The sequence below is a fragment of the Populus nigra genome, chromosome 19 (genome assembly GCF_951802175.1).
Source record: "Populus nigra chromosome 19, ddPopNigr1.1, whole genome shotgun sequence".
Taxonomy (NCBI): domain Eukaryota; kingdom Viridiplantae; phylum Streptophyta; class Magnoliopsida; order Malpighiales; family Salicaceae; genus Populus; species Populus nigra.
In genome coordinates this window covers 5,147,049-5,171,752 of record NC_084870.1, presented here as the reverse complement: position 1 = coordinate 5,171,752, position 24,704 = coordinate 5,147,049, and the positions used below count along the sequence as shown (strand labels likewise).

The 24,704-nt window shown below is 34.1% G+C and overlaps 2 protein-coding genes across 4 annotated transcripts; one reads left to right on the top strand and one right to left on the bottom strand.

Annotated features, from left to right (window-relative positions):
• Window positions 1-1,144: 1,144 nt before the first annotated feature.
• On the bottom strand, window positions 1,145-8,432 carry LOC133679093 (pumilio homolog 2-like). 3 transcript variants are annotated; one of them, XM_062101603.1, is made up of 10 exons: window positions 8,081-8,432; window positions 7,257-7,869; window positions 5,005-6,590; window positions 4,775-4,916; window positions 4,584-4,691; window positions 3,938-4,150; window positions 3,742-3,852; window positions 2,740-2,934; window positions 2,374-2,548; window positions 1,145-1,597 (listed from the first exon to the last, which is right to left on the bottom strand). In XM_062101603.1, exons 2-10 carry the CDS (start codon window positions 7,860-7,862, stop codon window positions 1,557-1,559), a joined length of 3,177 nt encoding a protein of 1,058 aa, XP_061957587.1. In that variant the 5' UTR covers window positions 7,863-7,869; window positions 8,081-8,432; the 3' UTR covers window positions 1,145-1,556. The 3 variants fall into 3 exon arrangements, with proteins under 3 accessions (XP_061957587.1, XP_061957586.1, XP_061957585.1); XM_062101602.1 differs by lacking the exon at window positions 8,081-8,432 and having other exon boundaries at window positions 1,145-1,393; window positions 1,512-1,597; window positions 7,257-8,074; XM_062101601.1 differs by lacking the exon at window positions 8,081-8,432 and having other exon boundaries at window positions 7,257-8,074.
• Window positions 8,433-15,936: 7,504 nt separating this feature from the next.
• Window positions 15,937-17,458, top strand: LOC133679711 (E3 ubiquitin-protein ligase RDUF1-like). The gene has a single exon (XM_062102384.1). It carries the CDS (start codon window positions 16,026-16,028, stop codon window positions 17,049-17,051), a length of 1,026 nt encoding a protein of 341 aa, XP_061958368.1. The 5' UTR covers window positions 15,937-16,025; the 3' UTR covers window positions 17,052-17,458.
• Window positions 17,459-24,704: the final 7,246 nt, after the last annotated feature.

The window sequence follows — 24,704 nt, the reverse complement described above, 5'->3', positions numbered from 1 at the left end:
AAATTTTAAAAATATATATTTTAAAAAACAACAACCTTAACCATATAAAACAGGAACGTGTAATATTTAAAACAAGGCAACCATCTCTTTCAAATGGTGACAAGAAAAAGGAATATTTTATTTAATAAGCGTTGGGTTCTTAGCTCTCTCTAGATAAGTACGTATTTTATATATAGTATTTTTCATGAAATATAAAATAGACCGTTTTATAATCTATACATATAAAGTATTGATATTACCCCGACAATAATTTCATATGAAAGATATAAATATATATATATATATATATATATATATATATAATGAAAAGACCCCTTATCATCAAATAAAAACAAAGAGAGAAAATTAGAGGATTTTTTTTTTAATCTATGCTAAAGCATTCAAATCACTTTAATTTTAGCATGATATATATATTATAATTTTTCTCATCTTTCTATTTAATAAGACTAATTTTCTTATATATTTGACTCAATAAACGAAAATTGCAGGCTTGTGTGTTTGAGATTATTGCGAGGTTTTTTTATATATATATTTTTCATGTCAATATTTTTAAAACAGAAGCTAACCTGCTCTTCTAGAACATTAGTTGTTTCACTTGAACGTAGGTGAAACAACTGCTGGTTAGTTTCGTTAAAATTCGACTGGATTCTTCACCCCTGGACTCGAAAAAATTGATGTTCGAGAGTTCTCACCAACAAATATAAAACATCTCTCCCTGTTTGTCTGTAAACTCCACAGATTGAAACTGGATACAGTGATATTTTATGGCAAGTGAACATCTCTCCAACCCTTTCAAAACTGTAATGCAATCAGGGAGACAGCATGAAGGAAGATCCCATCAGCGCATGAAACAATTATGTGAGAATGCTCGATCTATTTTCGAGTAGTATTATTATTACTCATTAAAAGAATTCGTGTACTTCAAAAGAAGATAAAAATTGGTTTTCCCTGCCTAACAAGCAAACTTCGATATCAGCCCCAAAGGGGAGCGCAGAAGACAAATAAAGGATGAGAAATCACAACTGAACAAGGTTGTTCTTTCTCTAGCAAGAGACGCAGGAGCAAGAAGAGAACCACAGAAGCATCATGACAAGATAATAGATATATAGCAGTCACACTCGCACAAACATAAACCACACTTGAATAACGAAAGAAAAATGTACTTTAAGAGAAGAAAAAAAAGTCAAATCCGGATACATGGGAATGAAACTCTGGCCTCACCTAAACATTAGCAGCTCTCCACATAGCAACATTTGTACATATCACGTTTAGACTACCTCCACATTTTTAAACCCTTAAAAAGTCGTATGTCATTTAACTCCTCTGCAGGGGGCATCAGGTTGTATTCAACATCTGAACCTCAGCTTGCTCGACTCTATGTATAAACCTTAAACTACAGAATGTACAGTTTCAGGTACAAGCAGCTTTATTTTCAAACAGCCCATACCTCTCTGAAAAGATAGGTAAATACGTAGCTCTAAAACAGGAAGGAAGAAAGAGAGGAAGCTCACACTAGCTTCGGTTAGCTGTACAAACAACTTTCTTTCCTATTAGAACTAAGCAGCAGGGTGCAGGGACTGCGCAGCAATTCTCCTTTCTGCAAGCAATTTAAGATTAATGAGAGCTAGTCGATGTTGAAGAAATTGTATGATCTTACTACCACATAGCAATATGACATGAGATATAGTTCAGAACAAAATAGCTATAAAGCATCACAGCTATAAAGCATTACCAGCTTCGTCTTGCATACACCAGGTCTGTTTTGTTTCTATAGAGGAGAAAATTGTAATGAAAGCATAAAATTTCTTTACATAAACATGTCTCAGTTATACATTTATATTGTGTCAATCAACAGAGCGTTCATGAAACATTTAACAATAGGCTCATTTTTTGGAGGAAGTCAATTGAAGAATGTATACACAGGTACTGAATGACAACTTTCCAAAGCAAAACATATGCTTATATGCAAATGCAAATGTATGCAAACCCAGGTAATGCAAAATAACTCAGTCAATTATTGGTTTGGTGAAATTTATGAACAAATAATTGGCAGATAACTTCAAGATGCAACAGTAAATTCCAGGTAACTAATCATGCTCTCAAACAGACTGAAACTGCAAATGAGAGAGGCAGATAGATGTCTTCAAACCACATGGAGCAGCTATTTTAAACACATTAACCTTCCTCTTTCAGAGCCTAATGCCCACCAAGGTTCCCAGGGATCCTGAGTGACAACAGTTCAAAAATTTACTAGTATGTGCCCTGCCAAGGTCCCCAACGAAGGTGAAAAGGTACTAGTGCTATTTACTTCAAATATATAGACATTAAAAAAACAATATAAGGTTAATATCATAAGCATGAAACAATGCCTACCCCCAGCAGCAACAAGTTTCTCTACACGTGCAACAATGTGCTTTCCATAGGTGTACTTCTTCAATGCAGTTAAATGAACTTTTATTCTTGTAAGGATCAGCTCACGTTGTTGGTCATCACATGTCTCCAGCACTTTTTGTACAACATAGTTAGCAAACTGATCTTTCATCATTGCCTGGACAGATGAGGGGAAACATTAGCATAAGAAATTGGGAAATGATTATGCTTAATCATTATATGGGCATATGCAAAATTTGAAAAATGCACACGCGCACAAGCACACGCGCACAAAAATATATATAGATAGTTGAAAATTACAAAGTTCTTTGATTCTAGCAAGCAAAAGTGCATAGAAAGTTGCAAAACCTGAAGAGGCTCATTTTCATCAGTGGTGCCTAGCATTTCATTGACCAGTAGTTGACGTTCAGAAGGACCACTAAATGTTAAACACTTCTCTACAACATTGGAGGCAAACTTTTGCTGACTCATCTGAACAATCCTCCCAGCTAACTCCTTGATGATAGCAGATCGTTCATGAGATTTTCCATGTTCCAGCACATGCTGTTAAAAAAGAAGCCAGTACCCAATCAAATCAATAAAGATTAAAAATAAGACAACACGACAAGTGTGATTAACAATAATTGGGAAATGTAATTTCTACAAACACACAGCATGGCTAATAAGCAGAGCATCCGGTGAAGAAATTCCAACTGCCATAAAACAGTAACAAAAGAAACGACAGCATCTGTATCTTAGAAATGAAAGTTTATTCATAATTCCATAAGAAGCAATCTCTTTCTTAAATATTATCAGCATGCTTGCATATGGATCAAATAAATGTCATTAGTATGCTGCTTATGTAGCACTCAAATGTTATTGGTCAGTTCAAAAAAATACAGGGGTGCACATAACTCTTTTGTAAGAGAAATAAGAGAAGCAGTGGAATACACTCTATTGATGACTGTATTTATCTAATTACCAAATAGAACCACGTCTTAGAGGGGGATAATGACAAGAAACTCATTCACGTGATAGAGCTTCCAAAGCAGGAATGGATGTTCCTAAAGCACTGACAGAGATAAAGGATGAGACACATGAAGGCAATAGAGCTGGAGATTCAGCCAAGCTGTATCAAAAACACATTAAAATTCCTAAACACTGCTAAGACGTCCTTCCTGTTTTCTCAAGAATACCTGGACCACTTTTCATAAATTGTAAGCAAACATCAACACCAATTCTTTTATGAAAAACAGAGAACTGTACTGTCCATACCCAGTAGCTTACATGAGATAAAAGTTATAGCACTCAATCAGAAAGGTAGTGGCATATATGCATCCAAAGTGGGAGTCCTTGAAAGGAAAAACCAACCTGAACCACATAATTTCCATATTGATCTTGTGCTAACATACTAACAGCTCCCAAAATCTCATCCATAACTTTACTCTGTGTCTCTGCGTCCTTGCAGTGCTCCAGTATCCTCTGCAAATTAAAGAAATGGCCATGTAATTTTCTTTTCTTCCAGGAAGGTCCACAGAATTGAAAAATGCAAGAAACCATTTCAAACCTGTATCACACGACACCCATATGGATGGGTGGAGAGAATCACGACTTGATCAAAGAATGTTGTGACAATAAACTGAATATTATCTTCAGGAATACATTCGATACACTTTTGGATGACATGGTTCCCATTCTGGTCACGTACACACCGCATTACATGACCATCAAGCTCTTCAACCATCTTTATTTTATGTTCTAGATCAACCACCTCAATGGCCTGAACAATATAAAAAAGAATATGTTACAATCAACAACTTCAGTAGGTGCACTTGAATATTGGACTTAGGTTGATTGGTGAGTGTTTTCAAAGGATCTCCGTAAATTTGTGCATAATCAAGGCAAATTACTCTATTCTATGGTGCAATGGCCAAAGCAAGACACAAATACAAGCACCCTTCAGAATAGGTAACTTTGTTGTCACCAAGGTGCAAATGCAGGACACTTCATTATGCAAATTGCTGTCCGCAACCCCAGTAATGAAGGATTTTTTGAGCCATTTGACCAACACTTTTCACATGAACCAGAAGTAAACATTTTTTTTCCTCAGAATTATACTTTCAGGCACCATCATAATATAATCCACAAATGAAGATGTATCAGGGTGTATCATGTAACATTAAATTGCAACATGGTAGAAAAGCTAACGGTACCTTCTGGATCACTCGACAGCCATACATTTGAAGGCTAAGTGTCAAAACATGACCTAAAAGCTTGCCAGCCAATTCTCTTCTCTGTGATGGAAGCCCATGCTCGAAAAACTATATACAAATACAGACTTTCATAAGAAGAAACCATAAAAACATAACAAAATGTATATTGACAAAGCATAGATATCTGGTACCTTCTGAATTACATAATTACCAAACACATCAGTCATCAGAGCAAGAGCCTGGGGCATGATTTCCTGATAAACCATATTTTTCTCATCCGTTGTGGCAGTCTCAAGTTTTTGTTGAATGAATCGGCTCCCATACTGATCGGCACTGCTCGTAAGTGATTACAAATCATTGAATTAAATCAAAACAATAACATAATGAACAAACATAAGATGATTTTTTGTGCAATAAATACCTGAACTCAACAACATGACCAGCAATTTCTGAAAGTTCAAGACACTTAGTTTTATTGCTCTTAAATTCTTCTAATAGGGATGATGCAAAGCTTTCATCGATGTTGCATCCTGCATCCAAGTGCCAGGGTCCCATGATGCCCCCGGCTAAGTTACTCATTCCAGAAGAAAAACGCATATTCAGCTCATTGTGTCTTATGGGACTCCCAGGTCCAACTGGGGAATTTGGAATGACAGGACTTGCCAGGGGACTTCCAGGATATGACATACCAACACCAAAGCCAGGATTTCCAAAATAACCATGATGATTAGAACTAACAGATTTACCACCTAATGGGACTCCATACTGTGATTTCTGAGATGACAGAAAACCATAAGCCTTTTGAATTTCAAGGTAATTCAAGTATGAATTACCCAAGTAGCTCCTATCAACTGAGGGATCATTAATAGCAGCAAGCTGGGTTGTAGCATACTCAGGAGTCCTCAAGTACTGGAGATACATCGGATCAACAAAAGGAGCCTGAAGAGCACTTCCTGCTATGGGACTCCCCACTCTCCCAAGATTATGAGATTCCAATGAAGCAGCAGTTAGATTTGCTCCAGACCCCAAACCTCCTCCAAGCACTCTTGAGTCCATTCCAGGCATGGCCATAGCAGATGCTGCAGCAACATTTTCAAATAATGGAGGCAGGTTACCTGTGCCAAGATGGTTAGCGATCATGGATGCCAGTGCTGGATTTATGGAATACCCACCCAATCCATAGTTTGGAAGTGATGAATTCATACCATCTAGATGCTGATACTGTGAAGGCAAACCACCTCCACCACCAAGGGTGGAGGTAGGTGATCCTTTCATGTAAGAATTGCCACTAGGAACAGCCAACTTTTGCAGTTCAACCTGCCTATCAGCCATCAAGGATGAGCTGATGAGGTCTGGCTCACCACCATTGCTCTTAACCAAATCAGAATATGACAATTTGGTAGATTGAGGAGCAGAAGACATGTGTAAATGCCCAGATTCAGACTTCTTCAAGTAAGTATTTTGCTTCAGATGATTCTGACCACCTTGGAGACCAAAGAGATAATTCTGGTGGTTGTCAACATCCTGTTCAACCTGTGATGGCAAATGGCTTTCTTCATCTATTACACCATTTGTTGACAGGTTCATGCCAGAAAAGGCAGCTGCAAATTCTGCAGACTCCCTCATACCAGATGAGATGCCATTGAAAGAGTTTGAACTAGCCATGCCTCTCTTTTCAGATGTGGTAACTCTCCCTTGTCCAATGGGTGTAGGGCAAGGACTAGGAGCCCTGGCAACATGTTGGGGATCAGGAGTAGTTCTCCCAGACAAGGAGGCACCAAGAGCAGCAGCATAACTATAAGAAGATGGCTGACCAATATTTTGAACAGAAGATGAGCCCTGATCATTCACCCTCGATCGTAAATTATCTGCAGATGATAATTCACGGCGCAAATGAGCCAACTCTGCTTCAGCTGAACCTATGGTCTCAACATTTTCATTAAACGCATTACAGCTAGCTGGGCGAGATGGGGGGCCTGTCACAAGAGTTGTGCGGTCCAAGTCATCCTGCATGGATACAAGACACCAGATCATAAGAATAATAGCGGAGTGAACAATCCAAAGGAGGCAACTTTTAGGCCATATATGATGCACTTGAAACTCAATCACAGTCCAAAGCTCAAGTTCAAAGTATATGTCTTGCATAGGCCTCATAATGGCCTCTGAGCATTCACAGACATAACTAAATCCCACATTACAACCAAAAGCTCCTCAGACTTCACAAGTTAAACATACTGAGCAGTTCATTGACTACTTCGCATGTATTTGAGAATAAAAATAACTATTTATTGTATCAATTTGTCATGGCCAGATTCTTGATACATCACCTATACCATTTTTGCACACTAACAAACTGAATGCAAAATGATTGCAAGCCATAGAGAACTCAACAAACACAGATAAAATAGCCCAAGAAAACAAAACTGATTTTCAATAACATTAAAAGTAGGCAATCAGAAATGGACAGCAAAACACTTCTTTATTTCTTCCATGCACAAATCAGATTACGTGTCAAACCTTAATAGGAAGTAATGAATCCCACATCTGAAATTTCAAGGAAAATAATCCAATGACATTCTTGATGCCATAAAGATAAAAAGAAGATACCGCACAAAAAAATAGAAATTCACAAACAAAAGGAAACATGACTTAAGCAAAATCATAGAAATTAACCTGAAAGATTTCAGCAAGGCTCTTCTGTTTGCTGGCAAATCCAAATCCTTGTAAACCAATCAGCCCACCACCTCCCCATTCGGTGGAGCCAGAAACGTTCTCTGACTCAACCTCACTGTCCTGTTTCCTCGATTCAAACCCCGGTGGCATTGAAAACATTGATCTACCATTACCATTGTCAGCTCCACTAGCTTTCCTCCTATCTCCAATCCCGCCTAAAACAGAACTTCCACCCTTCAATCTCTGTGCAGACCTCCAATCCTCCTTCGACAGCAAAGGAGGCGGAAGCCTTGGGTTCAAATTCACATTCGAATAGTAGTAAGATAAGTAAGCTGGATCAGACCTAAGCTCCTTCTCGGTTATGAACCCATTCCCATTTTTTCCGCTAGCAAAGTCTGAGAAAGAGGCACCACCATGGCCTCCGCCACTAAACAAGCCCCCGACTGCATTCAATGAACCCTCCACGGTTGGAGGTGCAGAGCCACTCCTGTACAAATTGAGCTCTTTCTCACGATCATCAGCATCTTGCCTACGTTGCTCACGCAACAATAACCCTAACTCCTTCTCTAAATCATCACCGAATGATCCATCATTAGCTCCTATCATCGGTCTCCTGCCCAATTCAGATAACATATTCAAGACTCCAATTTGACCATTACCCACTATAACAACTCAAAAACTGATCAACACCCACAACTTATAATCACACCCTAAACAGTTTCGAAAATTAAAACTTGCATACGCTTGAAATAGCCAAGACCCTACTTACAGCTTGAAGATGGTAACTTTTTAACTAGAAAAAAGATCAAAACTTTTACACCTACCTTATGGATGAATATAATTACCCAGTCCTAACTGCAAAAAGGTTCCATTCTCAAGCATAAAACAGCAACATGGAAGGATGGGTTTTTCCTCTCCTGTCTTACATAATCAATTTCATGAAACAAAGTACACAACTTTGTGCACCATGTTTACATGCAACAAATATCGTATGTGGAAGAGAGATAATGAAAGAGAAGAAATTTTTCTTCAAGAAACAAGAGAGGAAAAGTGTTTTATACTTCTATTGAAGGAGAAGATCAATCTGGCGGCGATTGGTTCTTACAAGAACCCTTAGGGTTTTGTTCTAATGTTGGAGTGAATTGAGTATCCAATATCACCACCACAGGAGTTGATTAAATACAGTAAGATATTTATATATATTTTAAAAAAAAAAATTCTTTTATTGGGTTTTTGAAACCTACAAAGAAAAGGAGAAAAAAAAAAGAAAAAAAAAAGGGAAAAAACAAATTTTATTTTGTCACGTCCTAAAGATGTGGGCAAGTGACCAAGTGATAACCGACCGATGGAGGGAAGTTGGTAGTCGGAGAAATAAAGATAATGATGTTTGGCTTTTGCTCCTCTCCATGGTGTCCCAAAACAGGATTTAAATGGTTGTTTTTAAAAATATTTATTTTTAATATATATATATATATATATATTAAAAATAAATTTTAATGTTTATTTTTAATATTAGCATATTAAAAAATTTTAAAAATTTTAAAATAATTAAAATTTTAAAAAACTTCCCAAAATACACTTTGGATTGGATTAGGGGTGTTTATTTTCAGTTCGATTCGGTTTTTATCAAAAAAAAATAACCAAACCAAAAATTTAAAAAAAAACCAAAACTGGTTCAAACCGACCGGTTTCGGTTCGATTCGGTTTTTTAGGACAAAAACTGGTTCAAACTGGTTTAGCTTTGTTTTTTCCGGTTTTTTCGGTTTGGCTCGGTCTTTTTTGATTTTTTTCGGTTTGGGTTCGATTCGATATGGTTTTTTCGATTTCAGGCTTATAAAACCGAAACCATACCAGTCAGTTTTTTCAAAATTTTAATTAATTTTTTTTCACGGTTTGGTATTTTTGGTTATTTTTTTTTTCTATTTTCTTAATTTAATTAGTTTTTTGATTTTTTTACTCATTCTATTTTAGATTCTGTTTTTACGCTCTTTTTATTTATTTGTTTATTTTAGGCATTATTAATTAAAATTGAAAAGTAAGCTAAAGAGGGAAAGTACAGGTAAGTTGAGTTGAAATATCTCTCGACCATCTTTGCTTCCCTTTTTATCAATGGTTTGTATGTGTAGACATGTTTCCTTTCTGTTTTTTTTTTTTTTTTTCCTGATGAATTCATTACCATTTTTGTTTTCGTTAAGAAACAGCAAACGAGAAGTCTTTCTATTCATTACAAGATCTTTTCTTTTATTAGTACATGATCTTTTCACTTCGATTTTTCTAGAAAGAAGCAAAGCCCGTTTGATTTTGGCTACCTGTTTCCTATGTGAATTGCGACGTTCAATGCCTAGGGTTTCCTCTTATTTATTTATTGCATTAACGTTGACATGCTGGGCAGGTCTCGAGCAGGCAGTTCTAATATCATGATGGGGTTGGTTATAGGCAAATGTTCATGTTGTTTCATATCATTCTCGTTTTTATTTTGTTTTTTAATTCTCAAGATGAGATATAAAAAACTTATTTATTTTGGTTATTAAATTTCCAAGAAATAAATAACTGGCAATCGGTTCTCAAGAGCTTTACCGGATAAAAGATGGATTTTTAAAATATCACAATATAATTAATACGGGTGAGAAAAAAACTGAAAAATCGATTAAACCAAGAAAACCAGAAAAAAAATAATCGAAAAAACCGAACCGTGAAAAAACCTGATTAAACCGATTAGAAAATCACAAAATATTTCCGGTTCGGTTTGATTTTCAAAGTCTGAAATCGAGTGAACCGAATTGAACCGGTCCGGTTCAACTGAGCTAGCTCTTGGAAAAAAAAAAAACAAGTATAAACAACATATTTTCTTCTAACCCTAAACTTAAATCAACATTCTCACTTTCTCAACCACCCCCTCTCCTTGCTCTCTGTCTCTCATTTCTCAAATATGTCTTTTTCTCCATGCTCTCTGCCTCTCATCTCTCAAATCTGTCTTGTTCTCCTCCTTGTTCTCTGTCTCTCATCTCTCACCTCAGATGACGGGGATATGCACAGAAAGGTTTAAGAATTTCAATTTTTAGGTTATCCTATTACAAAATTGTGTAAGTAGTATTCGAAATTGCTTCGTCAGATATTCAGGAATTGACATTGGGTTTCATCTAGCTCCAACAATTTCTACTTCTAACCACTCTTATTTCTCACTTTTTCAGGAAATTCCAAAGCCCCAGGAAGAAAGGACACTAAATTAAGATTTATTCTAATTGAAGGGGTGCAATGACACCCTAAGCTCATTGGGCTTGAAGAACAGGAAAGAGCGGACTAGCTAACCTAATTTCAAAGAAAGTAGTTGCAGCCAGGGATATCTTTTTTGTTTTGTTTTGTGTATTTTTTTGTTGGGTTTAACTTTTGGGTAAGGATATATCAAAACAAAAATTGGAGTTGATTTTCTGGAAAATGGAAGCAAGTACAAAAACAAAAATGCTAAAAAATTTGGTAAAAAAAACCCAGAAAAAACTCAACCAAAATAATTTCGGTTTGAATCGGTTTGGAAGGGAAAAAACCGAACCGAACAAAACTTAATCAGTTTGGAGATATTAGTGTAGGGATGATCATTTTCGGTTCGATTTGGTTTTTATATAAAAAAAAAGTAACCAAAACCAGTTCAAACCGACCGGTTTCTGTTCAGTTTGGTTATTTTAGGGGAAACACTGATTCAAACCGCTTTGGCTTGGTTTTTCTAATTTGGATCGATTTTTTCCTGTTTGGCTCGGTTTGATTATTTTGGGGAAAAAACTAGTTCAAATCGCTTTGGCTCGGTTTTTCTGGTTTGGATCGATTTTTTTCGGTTTGGCTCGATTTTTTCGGTTTCAAGCTTATAAAACTGAATTGAACCGATTGATTTTTCCAAAATTTTAATTGGGTTTTTTTTCACGGTTCGGTTTTCGGTTATTTTTTTCTGGTTTTCTCAGTTTTTTAGTGTTTTTGCTCACTCCTATATTGGTGATTGGGTTAGGATTAAATCCACAAAGAAATTGAGTTTAGGCTCAAGGCATCTAGGGCTTGGATCAAGAATGGACCTATGTTGTCTGTAAGTTGGATCGAGCTCGAGTTCAACGCACGAGGGCTTGAGTGGGCAACTTACTATGCAGTGATGGAGGCAAGGTGTTTAGAGATTAGGTTGAAATAAGTTCAAGGACTTTAAGAATCGGGTGGACACGGATTGAGCATTTCGCCTCAGGATCGAGCTCAAGTCATGTGAGGGAATGGTCGAGCTAAGACCATCTATAAGATGTTAAAGATCGCTTAGGAAAGCATCTAGGTTATTTGGGGTCAATTCGAGACTACAATGCATATTTAGAGTTACGATTTAATTTGTTTTTCATGAAAATTTGATTTTTTTTTTGCTTCAAGATAATTTTTTAATGTTTTTTATAGTTTTAGTGTATTGATATCAAAAATAAATTACTTAAAAAAAAGATATCAAAAATAAATTTTTTAAAATAAAAAATATATATTTTTAAGCATTTTAAAGCAAAAAAAAAACACTTTAAAAAACAACTATTACCACATTTCTAAATAATCTTGTATTTAGGGGTGCTTGAAGATTTGGCTGTAATTATAGGCGTTTAAGGATGGCTCAAGCAACGTCGAAGCTAGAAAAAAAAATAAGCGAGGTCATCAACAATTCAACATTATATCAAAATACAATGAAAAGGTAGCTCTCAAATAGTTATGAGTTTCAATTCTTTCATGATCACTGAAAGTTTATATGATTATTAATTTTAAAATTCGTAGAATTAATTGAGATGCATATAATTTAAATATCCATATTAATAAATAAAAAAATACAATGAAAAGATGGAAGTTATAACGAATGATTATTCATTGTATATGTATACTTTTTCGGTGCAATGCGATGGATTTGAAATCTGAAAGAATTATTATTACGCAAGACATTGTAAATAATGCATGAAAAGATAAATAAGAACATGAAAGTGGATTCAATCATTCAACCAGCCACGAGCTGCGAGTGAACATACGTATGAAACTTTGCATTCACAACTAGAATTTTTATTGGTTCTTAAAAGGAGCATTGATAACGCCAGCGACTTGTCGTCCGATCCATGAGAGAGCGCGGGCGAACTGGCTGGCTAGTGCTGGTCTAAAAATCTATATACATCTAAATTGGAATATTGGCCCGAGCTAATGCCGTTTGAATTAAATTTTTTTTTACATAAAAAAATATCTAACCATTGCTTATATTTTCTCTATAACAAAAATTAATCATATGAAATTGATATGATGTTACTAGTCATCTTGATGAATTAAAAAACAACTTAAATAACTAGTGAAAATATAATTTGATTTAAAATAAATATTTAAATTTTATTCTTATAAATATTGAAACAATAACATGCTTGATCGATTGGAGTCAACTTATCAATTTACATTCCGACTCACAAGATCATGATAACCTCATGAAAAACAAATAAAAATATAGTATAAATATAAGTTTTTAATAAACTCGACGTTGAATGATGAAACTGAGAAAAAAAATCAACTATACAAGGATCCAAGAAAATGACCCGAAATAATTTGAGTTAATCTACTAGACTCGTGATCTGGGTCATAAGACCAGAATAATCAAATAAAAAGCAAATTGTAATAAATTATGAATATTAATTCTCAATCAATTCAATATTGATGAATAAGTTTTTTAAAAAGATAAAAACAAACACAAAAAATAACTCGAGTCAATTAGGATTAACCCGTTAAATTTATGATCTAAATAATAAGAAGGAGATAACTCCATCAAAAGTAAACCAAATCACAAAGTGTGATTTCAATTAACTTAATCTCTAATAAATTTAATGTAGAAAAATAAAATAAAAATTAAGAAAAAAATTAAAAAATTAAATAAAAATATCATTTTAATAAATAGCACTTTACAAGAAAAGGTACCATAAATTCCCGCCTTTTTAAGATTGTTTTTATTTATTATTGTTAATAAAACAAATGGGCTTAACTGTTTCGCTTGGTTTGGTGTGGTTTTTATATTCTAATGGGCCAGGCCTTCAATGGCATGAAATCTCACGGAGGTGAAAATTGGGGATGGCTATAAGACAGGAGCGAACTCCACAGCACATTGTTATTAAGTGTTTTTTATTTTAAAATTTATTAAAAAAATATAATTTTACTTTAAAATTTAATTTTTACATCAAAATAATCTAAAATTAATTTAAAGAATTAAGATTTTTTTAAACGTACAGTGTCAACGCATGAATAAATACATTATAATGCTTTTTGACCGATGAACGATGTAAACGTGTTTATAAGAACCACGACATTCTTACCGAGTCAATGTTTATTTTTTCTCAGCCACTTTTCACTTTCAACTTGTTGCCTAAGAGCGTAAGGTTTCACACGAGACGCTCGCACCATGGATTGGGTGGGAAATGACACAATACAATACCAAATGGTGTTTTTAATTATTTTTTATTTTAAATTAATATTTTTTTATGTTTTTAAATTTTTAAATCAAAAAATAATTAATTAAAAAAATATTATTTTAATATATTTTAAAAAATAATTACAACTACATTTCATATATGCTTGGAGGGTGCTCTACCGTATAAAAAAATGATGCGGAAGATGATGCAAAGAAAGAGATCTCAGCGGTCAAAGACGACGACACGGGCATTAGGAAAGCCTTGTCAATTTTGTTCACTTTAAAAAATATATCCAGGTGCCAATTGTCCATACTACTACTACTATTATTAATTAACACTATCAATTAAAAATTAACATCAACATTTATGTTGACAAAAATAAAAGAGACGGTGTTCATAAAACATATTTTATTTTATTGCAATAGTCTTTTTTTTAATTAAAAATTTAATCTCATGATTTATTGATAATTTATTTAATTAGTTTTTTTAAAATTAACTATTTAATATTAAGTTGATTATAAACTAGGCTTTATGTTTTGTTTTACTTTATTTTTTATGATATTATCTTGATTTCGTGACATCGACCATAGGTTTTTTGGGATAAATCGGGTATACTCTAGTCGTTTTATTATTGTATTGTTTTTTTAGGTTGATTTTTTTTTCAATTTCATTCTTCAACAATAGACTAAATAAATTGAGACAAATTACGAATCTCGATTCGTTGTTTATTTAATTTACTTTCTACGAGATTATCTCGGTGTTATAACATGAAAACATGGATTCGACAAGTTAACCCGCTTAACTTGGATTATTTGGTTTTTCCAAATCAAACCCTGCATAATTTTTCTACTAGAAAATACTAGCAATGATTAAATATTTTTTTTTACATTAAAAATGTAATCTAACCTGTAACGCATCACAAGCAAACCATCTAATTCACTTCTATTTCATTTTTAACCTAATATGTGTCACACGATAAGTAGCAGTCCGTCCATAGCATCTAGCAGCCCAATAATTACTTGCTTTAAACGCATGCACCTAAACAGAAATACAGGCACCCTAATCCATGGGATTCATGAGAGACAGCTCGCCTCTTTTTTCCTTTTTTCTTTTTTCTTTTTTCTTTTTTGTCTTTTTATGTGGAGCTGTCACCAAAAATCATTCGGGATTTCTACCCCGCAGAGACTCAAACACATGCCCTTGAGAAGTTCAGAAAATAAGAGGGAAAAAACAATAAAAAGTCACAGGAAATGTTCATACACCCGAATCAGTCCGCAGGGAAGGATTAAAATTGGAGCAATAATTAAATAAAATCTAATTGCAGGATAAAATAAAAATCAGAGTCCTCGGTTTTGGACAAGTAGGGCCCAATCCATCCGACAGTGGAAGAGTAAAGAGACAAACGGCGTTTTGAATCTTCTGCGAAACGCCTCAAATCAACAGGTGAGTGGTGACTTTCCTTTAGCTTTGAATTTTCAAACTGGGCGTTCTCTTCTGCTTCTCCGGTCAAACCCTACGCGCCCCCTTGTCCCATCTTGTCTTCGTTTTAAATTTGAAGCACAGTTCCTTCCCCCCGCCCTTGCCCATCACCGCCCCTCCTTTACTCGCGCGTGTGAAGAAGTTTAACTTACTTCCAGCGGCTAGTTTACGTGCTGTTTTGGCTGCAGTACAACTTGTTTTTATAATTTTTTTATTTTAATACGTAAGAATAAATTTTTTTAAAAAAAATATTATTTTAATATATTTTTTAATATATTTTTTTTAACAATCAATATCACCTCTTAAACTAGGATTTTATTTTTCAAATTCCCCTTGAGATTTTAGTTTTACAATCAATTTTATCTGTGTAATTTTTATGGACAATTGAATAATAATCTATTAAAAATAGGAAATGATTTAATTAATTGGTGCTTTTATGACTTGGAATCTTAGAATTCAATATGATGGTATATTTATGGATTATCAATTAAAGTTATTTGGGTTCTGGATTATTTAGATTTTTAATCGAGAAAAGAAAAATTATATATTATAACGATATTCAGGTCAGGTTGGGGTCCCATTTTAAATTTCGTAAGAGAAAGGGACGACACTGAAACAAAATAAAATACCAGGGGCGCTTAAAGGGCCCCCAGTTATTGAAAGCGCTTAACTCCGTGGAATACACGCGTTAACATCATGTGTTAGATTTGTACACCATCAACCCTCTAATTTATATTCAAGGCACCGTCCACGCTTCTTCCCTTTTATAAACCCATTCCTCTCCTTTCCCATTTCTCCTTTCTTCCTGTCTCAAGAATTATTGCTCTGTTTCTCTCTCTAGATACTTGCTCATCTGGTCATGGCTTCGACGACGACGACGACGTCGTATTGGTGTTACAGATGCTCACGCTTCGTCGCCGTTTCACCTCACAACGAAGACGAAGAACACAGCCACACAAGCAACATCACGTGTCCTCACTGCGACGGTGGGTTCGTCGAAGAGATCCAATCCAACTCCACCTCTGATATCCGTCAAAACCGTAGCCGGGTTTCCAACCTTACCCGAAACCGCCGCAACGCCGGCGACCGGTCTTCGTTTAACCCAGTGATCGTCCTCCGCGGAACCACCCCTGCCGCTGCTGCTGAAGACAACGAAGATGGAAGCGCCTACGAGTTCTACTATGACGATGGAATCGGTACGGGTCTCCGACCCGTACCGGAGATGATGTCTGAGTTTTTAATGGGTTCAGGTTTTGACCGTTTACTAGACCAGTTATCACAGATAGAGATAAACAGTTTAGGCCGGTCGGTTCCTAACCCGCCGGCATCGAAAGTCGTGGTTGAATCAATGCCGAGTGTAGAAATAAACGAAACGCATGTGATTTCGGAGACGTACTGTGCAGTGTGTAAAGAGGCGTTCGAGATAGGAAACGAGGCTCGTGAGATGCCTTGTAAGCATATTTATCATTCTGATTGCATTTTTCCTTGGCTTGCGATGCGAAACTCTTGTCCCGTTTGCAGGCACGAGTTGCCTGTGGAGAATTCCAGAGAGGAGGAGGTGGAAGGGGAGCTTGTGGGGCTAACTGTATGGAGGTTGCCTGGTGGTGGGTTTGCTGTTGGGAGGTTTAGTGGGGGAAGGAGAGGTGGAGAGAGAGAGTTTCCGGGTGTTTTTACGGAGATGGATGGTGGTGGGAATGGTGGGCTTAACGGGACCAGTAGGCCGTCTCGTGATTGGGATTCTTGGGTGACTAGGAGGAGTAGAAGAAGAGAGAGTACTAGTGGTACTGGGGGTTTTAGGAGAGTTTTTCGTGGTATGGCTTCGTTTTTAAGGAGGATTAGGCCTAATTCGTCGTCAAGAATGCGTGATGGATCTGAAGAACCTTGACCGATTGATAGAAGTTATTCAAGTTGCGTGACAAGGAGGAGAAGAGGATTGGATGTGGAAGTTGAGGAAGGGGCTTGTAGGCGGTGACATCACTTGATTGCTTCTTCTTATCCTTCACATAAATGTACCTGTCTACTTGTTACTTAAAACAGGTTAAGAATTATTTTTTTTTTTCATTTACTGAAAGAGAGCAGAGATTTCTTATCTCTTCATATTGAAAAATTCTTTGTATTTGCAGCAAAAGGATAAATTATTCAGTTTTGTTGTTTCTGAAATTTAGAAGATAGTTGAACTGAAGGTGTAGGTGTTAATCCGCAATGTAGTAGAAGAGCGAAAGGCCGTAGTCTTAAAGCATTTCCTTGTTATCTACTGCAATCAATTAAATTTTAACCTTGGCATTCATTCTATTAAGTTCTTGTCTTTGTTTTCTGACTGCTCTTCTCATGCAAATCACACTGTTGTTGTTGAGTGCTTGCTGTATATCTAGATGGGATTGGTGACTGAATTTAGCTCAGTTGTCATTTGAATCCGATCCTGCCTCGCGGCACAAAAATATTACTGTTCTACCAAGAAGAGCTTAAAAGCAGCATGAGATCGGATCAGTCATATTTGCTGGTCAAATTAATTATGGCACTGCTAGTTTAATGCTTTCATGGGGCATTTCTGATCTATTTTTTATTTGTAAAATGACGAGTGTCTGGAATTTCTGGCCAGATTGGTTAAAAAAGCACCAGCTTTTGCTTGCATGTGCTTACATTTTCGGCTTTCTTTTGCCTTTTGTTCAACTTCACAGTGTCGTGAGTGGTCTAAATTTGGAGCTTTGAGCAATGATGATGAAGTTAAATCCAAGTATTACATTGATGAGGTTGTAAATCCTTGAAGGATGATGTGTAACTTTGCACGACTAAGTAAATATGGTGGGCTGGTTGAAGATGAGGATAATAGCTTTGCCTGAAACAACAACGATGATGCTAAATAGAGTGTAGAAAGTGGAAGAGGAGATTTATTTATTAGCGGTTTGCTACTGAGATAACTTCTATTTTTTATCCTCCCATATAGAAAAAAACCTGTTTATGATTATACGAGAAGCGCTCCTTAGTGGCTTGGTCACTTGTCTACCTTGATTTAGATTTTATTTGGAAGTATGCTGGGCTTTCAGTGAGGTGATTTTACATTGTTTTTTTCTTTTCTTTTATAGGTTCTTAAAAAAAGACAAATTAATTATAACTAAAACTATCAGTGTTTTAGAGTGTGTTTGGTATTGCGGTTGTTGTTGTGGTTGTGGTTTAAAAAAAGTTGTTTTATAAAAAGTACTTTTAGTTGAGGTTGGTTTGAAAAAATATATGTTTGGTTAAAACTGTGGTTAAAACTGAGGTTGAGTAAAAAGTAGTTTAATGTGTTTGGTTAAAAAAATGCTTTTCAAATTGAGGTTATAAAATAATTAATATATATATTGAATGTTTTTAATTTATTTAACTATTGTTATTACATTATGAAATAAATAATACTTTATATAAAATATTTTATATTGTTCCATTGAACTATCTACAATTTCATCACGTATGAAATACATCCGACAAGGACTACAGTTTCATTGATTTCGTAAGTGCGCAACAACATCAGGTAAAATATTATTAGAAGTAAAATTAGGATTGTAATCAAATTCCAGAAATATTACGTCATCAAGTGATCTTATTCTAATTTATATAGTGTTATTGAATAATGTGAAACATTAGTTTTTTCGAATAAAACACAATTAAAAATAAAAAATATTATTTTTACTGGGTCGAACCCGGTTCAATACATTTTTATAGCTTTGGACCGGGTCCGATCTCCACTGTTCACGTGAACAGTGGAGACATTCTCCACTGTTCAAGTGCACAGTGGAGGAACTCTCCACTGTTCACTTAAGTGGACAGTGGAGAGTGACCGCAGGAGAAAAACGCAGGAGAAGCAGATAAAACCTGCTTCGCATGAGCTGAGGTTCTACCTCAATTATTAGGCGGGACCCATGTGAAAAAATGTGTAGTTTGGATTAACCAAACACCTTAATTCAGCTTTTGTTTTTTGCCGCAGCCGCTGCCGCAGTGCCAAACAGGCACTTATTGTAGCGTCGTCTACTGTGCGTCATAAGTGCTTTCACTATATATTACACCGTCGTCTACTGTGCATCATAAGTGCTTTCACTATATATTACACTGCTTGATGGAGGCATGGTGAAGCTGCAGCCTGCAGGCCTCAAGTGCCTGGCTGGAGGCACGTCTCCTGGGGTCATGGACAAATGGCGCTTGGCTATCAGGCCTAGGTGTTGGGCAAGCCACGCGCGCCTGCCTACGCCCCAGGCTGTAGCCACCTAGCGTTGGTTGGTCGAGGCCCTGGCATGCAAACACTTGACACGGGGTCTACCCATTCTTAGGCGTTAAGGGCAGATCCGTGGGCTTGGCTATAGCCCCAGGGCGAGTGGGTCTGCATCCTAGCGAGCCTGGGATCTACAAACCCGCGAGCCTAGGATCCAGACAAGTTTGATATTATTATTAATATGATAAATATTATTATTTGTATTTAAAATATTATTATCTTTATTGTAATTAAAAGTATTAATATTAAGAATATAAGAAAATTGAAAAAAAAATACAATAACAATTATCATTATTGTTATTGTTAAAACAAAATTTGAAAAAAATATTGTTGTATAAACTTTCATCAGACAAGTTTAATATTATTATTAATATAATATAATATTATTATTTATATTCTAAATATTGTAATCTTTATTGTAATTAAAAGTATTAATTAATTAGCTCAGGTTGTCGACACCTGGCACTAGGGCTGCCAAACCAGCGCGTGAGCCCGCCTACACGGGCTTGGCCATGGCCCCAGGCAGCAGACACCTGGCGTGGGGTTTGCCTAGGCACTGGGGCTGGCCAAGGCCCTAGCATGCAGACACCTAGCCCGGGGTCTGCCCAGCCTTGGGCTCTAGGGGCAGACCCGCGCGCCTAGCTGTAGCCTCAGGGCGAGCAGGTCTCCCAGCGAGCCTGGGGTCTGCAAGCTCGCGAGCCTAGAGTGTGCAGACCCGCGCGCTGGGTGCAAACCCGACTGCCGAGGTCTGTTCTCACAACTCTTGGGTTTAGAGACTCGCCGAATGAATTGACAGACCCTGCAAAGAAGCAAAATAAAAAAATATATAATAACAATTATCATTATTATTATTATGAATAAATTTTTCAAAAAAAATTATTACTATAGAAACTTTGGCTAGACAAGTTTGATATTATTATTAATATGATAGGTATTATTATTTGTATTCTAAATATTATTATCATTATTGTAATTAAAAGTATTAATATTAAGAATAGAAGAAAATTGAAAAAAATAATAATAACAATTATCATTATTATTATTGTTAAAAAAATTTTGAAAAAAATATTACCGTATAAACTTTAATCAGACAAGTTTAATATTATTATTAATATGATAAAATATTATTATTAATATGATAAAATATTATTATTTATCTTATAAATATTTTTATTACTATAATTAAAACTATTATTATTAAAACTATTATTATTTTTATTACAATGAAAAGTATTAAAATTAAAAATAGTATTATTTGTGTTATAAATATTATTATTTTTACTATAATTAAAAGTATTAATATAAAAAATAGTATTATTAATATCATAATAATAATAATAATTAAAAAACAATAATTTGATTTGAAGGGTAGAATTATAAATTATTATTATTATTAGTAAATTGAAAAAATTATTATTACCATTGAAAAAAAAACCATACATTTTTTTTAAATAATTAAAAAATAAAATAGCATCGAGTCTTGGTCGAGGCAGGACCCATATTAACTTAGGTCCTGCAGCCAAAATAACCTTAGGTCCTAGCCAATCAGGACACAAATAACCTTGAGTCCTGCTGTGTGCAGGACCCAAATAGCATTGAGTTTATACCAGGTGCAGGATCTAAGATAGAAGATCCAAAATAATGTTTGGTTCTTAGTGTACAGGAGCTGGATGCAGGACTCAAATTGCCTTGGGTCCTGTCATATGCAGGACCTAAGATAATCTTAGTTTATAAGTGATATAGGATCCAAAATAGACTTGGATTTTATTTTGTGTAAGACTTAAAATAACTTTAGATTTTGCTAACATCAAGACCTGAAAAATTTATAAAAATAAAAAGTAAACCCACAGCATTACAAGGCCATCTAATTATTGTCTATCCTAGATATACTCCTATCTCACCATGGATGCCTAGTGGGAGGAGGTAGGGCTACCATCTTCCATATGGTCTCATGATAGGTCATGAGCTCTTAGAGATATACTTGCACTCAATACACTGTTTATTGTTAGCACTAGTCATGGGTTCACGCCACACCGAGACTCCACTTAATATTTTTTTTTCACTAGAAAAAATATTCAAGTAATATTTTTGGTGATAAATAGATGAATATTGAAATTTTACCATCTCTTTATTTAGATTAAATTAAAAAATGATAGGTTAAAAAAAAAACTAAGTCTCCGGTCATTACTTAAATTGACAATTTAAATATTCATATAAAAAAAAAATAAACTGATAAAAAAACAAATAAAAAACCTTACCAAATTTAATTAGATTATCAAACAACCAAATACTAACCTAACTAAAAGAAAACTAGAAAAAAAAAGAGAGAGTCAAACTTCAAAAAAAAAAAATCAGCATAAAAAAAGAGAAAACCAAACAAACATAAGTGAACCTCCTAAATCTAGTGTGATAAAAAAAAACTTAAAATTGTTAAATTATGGATCTGAGTTCAATAAAAAAAAAACTTAAACGTCCTTCAATTTAACCTTGAAGGATAAAATCGTTGAAAAAACTATTAATAAAAAAAGCTTGCAAAAGAAAAGGAACAAAAAAAAAAAGAATGGGGCTAAAAAAATTAGAGCAAACAAAAAAAAACACAATTAAAATAATTAAGACCAAACTTGAAAGATTAAAAAATTATAGGAGGTGAAATTAAAAATTATTTGTAATATGGTATATTATTTATATATTAAAAAGTGGTAGGAGTGAAATGGAAAAAAAATTGTTGAGGGCTAACCCAAAAAAGTCAAATAAAAAAAATTAACAAAGGAAAAGTTAAAAAGAAAATGATAAAAAATAAGACAACATCAATCTAGAAAAAGGAAAAAAAACAGGGCAAATCTCTTAAACCTTATCTAATATTTAAAAGCCGCATTCCGTGAAATTTTTTACCCATATTCAATGAAGAAGCATAATTCTCAATCAAATTAATTTCAAATGATGTGATCGGTAGAGAATTATTAATAAAAAACCTGTAAAAACAACAAAAAAAATGAAGATAAAATTTGATAGAATAAACTAAAGGAGGGTGCAATTTAATGAAAAAAATAAAAAAATAATTTGAAATAAAATAAATATCAATTAAAAGAATAATGATCAAATTTTAAATATAGAAAAATCATACACGATGGAATTGAAAACATGTGTAAAAACCAAGTAAACTTAGACAAATATCCTAAATATGATCAAATCTTAAAAAGCTCAACACTTTTGAAGCCCTTAATCCAAGTCCAAACAATAAATTTATTATAAGTCAATTTAAAAAATTTGCCAAAACAAAAAAAAAGATAAAAAAAGGCCTAGAATAAACTCGGGTTAACAAATCAAACATATGACCTAGAATATGAAATTGAGATGACCCTATAAACAAGAAAGCGAAAAAAACACTGGCAAAAAAATATATAAAAATATTTTTTAAAAAATAAAAGTCAACCCGGGCTAATTTTCAGATCTATTATCCGGGTCATGAGACTGGGATGACCTTATTAAAGGCAAGCCTTAAAAAATAAAAAAGCAAAATTCTTATTTAAACAAATATTGAGGAATGTAATTACAGAAAACAATTAATAAAAAAAGCAATGAAAAACAAAAAAAAATAGAAATTAAAAGAATTAGAACTAAATTCAATGTAAAAATAAAATAAAATAAAATAAAATATTTAAATTAAATTAAATTAAATTAAATACTTAGAATTGAAATTAGTTTTTGTGATTTAAAAAAAATATATTCAATAAAAAATTAAAATTCATGCTTTGTTTTAAACTCAAGTTTTTACTACAATGTAAGATGAGCTCCATAAATATTTTCTATAACCAAATAATTTTTTAAATTATAGTCTAAGTAAAAGTATTTCCAATCCTACAATTGTAGCCACCACAACAGGCATGGCTAAATGTAATTTTAGGTTTGATTCTTAAAGTTTATTCTTCAAGTTTTATAAATTTTAAAATTATTAAATATTTATATAATTATTATTTTAAAATTTATATAATTAGTTAAGGTATATATTAATTTTTTATTATTAAAATATAGGACGATCGTCATCCTCAAATTCAGTAATTAAATAAGGGCCAGCTGGATCTGCACCGCTGGGGTAAATAAATAAAAAAGAGGTTCTTGTCCCTTTCACCTACCAACCAAAGACACTAATAAAGAGTAAAGAACATGTCATTCGTGAGAATCTTCAAGGTGATTATGAAGCAACCAGTAACCTTTTATTATTAGTTATTTTTAGATATAATTTAAAGAAAAAAATTCTTCATTTTTTTAAAGTATGTAGTATTTCTTTTTTAATTTAAGTTTTCTTTACTAATTGCCGATGTTTAGATAATAGAATAGCTAGGGAACGAGACTATGTTTTGTTACTGCTAAGATACAAAAAAAAAAAAAAAATAATAATAGATATATAGAAAAAATCTATTCCTACTTCATGTTTTGAAAATACGTATATTTATTTTAAAATTATCAAAAAACAATTAATTTAAAAGCAAATAAAATCTTAATATATCATTTATATTATTCTCTATCATATTTCTTCGAATAAAAATGTTTTGAGTTTTAAACTTATCTAGATTAACATTATTTTGTTTTTAATTTTTATTAAACAAATAGAATGATGATATTCAAACTTTTGATTATTTGGTTATTAAGATTTTGATACCATGTCAAAAAAACTAAATTAATCTAAAAATTTAAATTATTAAATAAAATTTTTAAAATAAAATTTGTATTATTACCAATCATTTATATCTGTTTTTATTTCTCACACAAAACAAGTTTTTGGCCCCCCCCCCCCCCCCCCCCCCCTACCAAACTCAACCTAAAGGCACTGAAATGTGAAGATTTAAGTATTTACTAAATTGGATCACCAAGTCAAGTGTAGGACGACAAGTATTAGGTGGTAGACCGAGGAAGGTAGGCCCATGGGTCATCAAAGGAACACGACTAAGGCCATTTCTTTGGTGAAAAAACTTGTGGTGGTGGGACAGTTCTCCGACCAGCTGTCCGCCTCCTTAAGCTCGGGGTTCACATCACAAGCTCAAGAGTCAAGAGACATGTCATGGGCTCGGGGTTTCTATTCCCAGACCACCGATGATTTATGCTGAAAGAGAAACCTCCGCTAGTACATGGACGACATCTGGCCTCGAGGGAGGAGGAGATTCTCGGGGAGCATTTTTCTTTCTTGGCTCTAAGGACTCGTTTGAAAAAATTGCAACTTTTTACTGTAGTTTTTGCCATGCTTGTTGCTGATAGTTGTTTTTGTCATAATTGTAAAAAAAAAACTATGTTTAGTAA

What these genes read in the sequence shown, in the direction of transcription:
- LOC133679711 (XM_062102384.1), top strand. Translation starts at nt 16,026, where the DNA reads ATGGCTTCGACGACGACGACGACGTCGTATTGGTGTTACAGATGCTCA.
- LOC133679093 (XM_062101601.1), bottom strand. Translation starts at nt 7,889, where the DNA reads ATGTTATCTGAATTGGGCAGGAGACCGATGATAGGAGCTAATGATGGA. An exon ending in ATGGGTGTCGTGTGATACAG is followed by an intron (nt 3,853 to 3,937) that starts GTTTGAAATGGT and finishes TTTAATTTGCAG; the next exon opens with AGGATACTGGAGCACTGCAA. An exon ending in ATGGAAATTATGTGGTTCAG is followed by an intron (nt 2,935 to 3,741) that starts GTTGGTTTTTCC and finishes CTTTTTTAACAG; the next exon opens with CATGTGCTGGAACATGGAAA.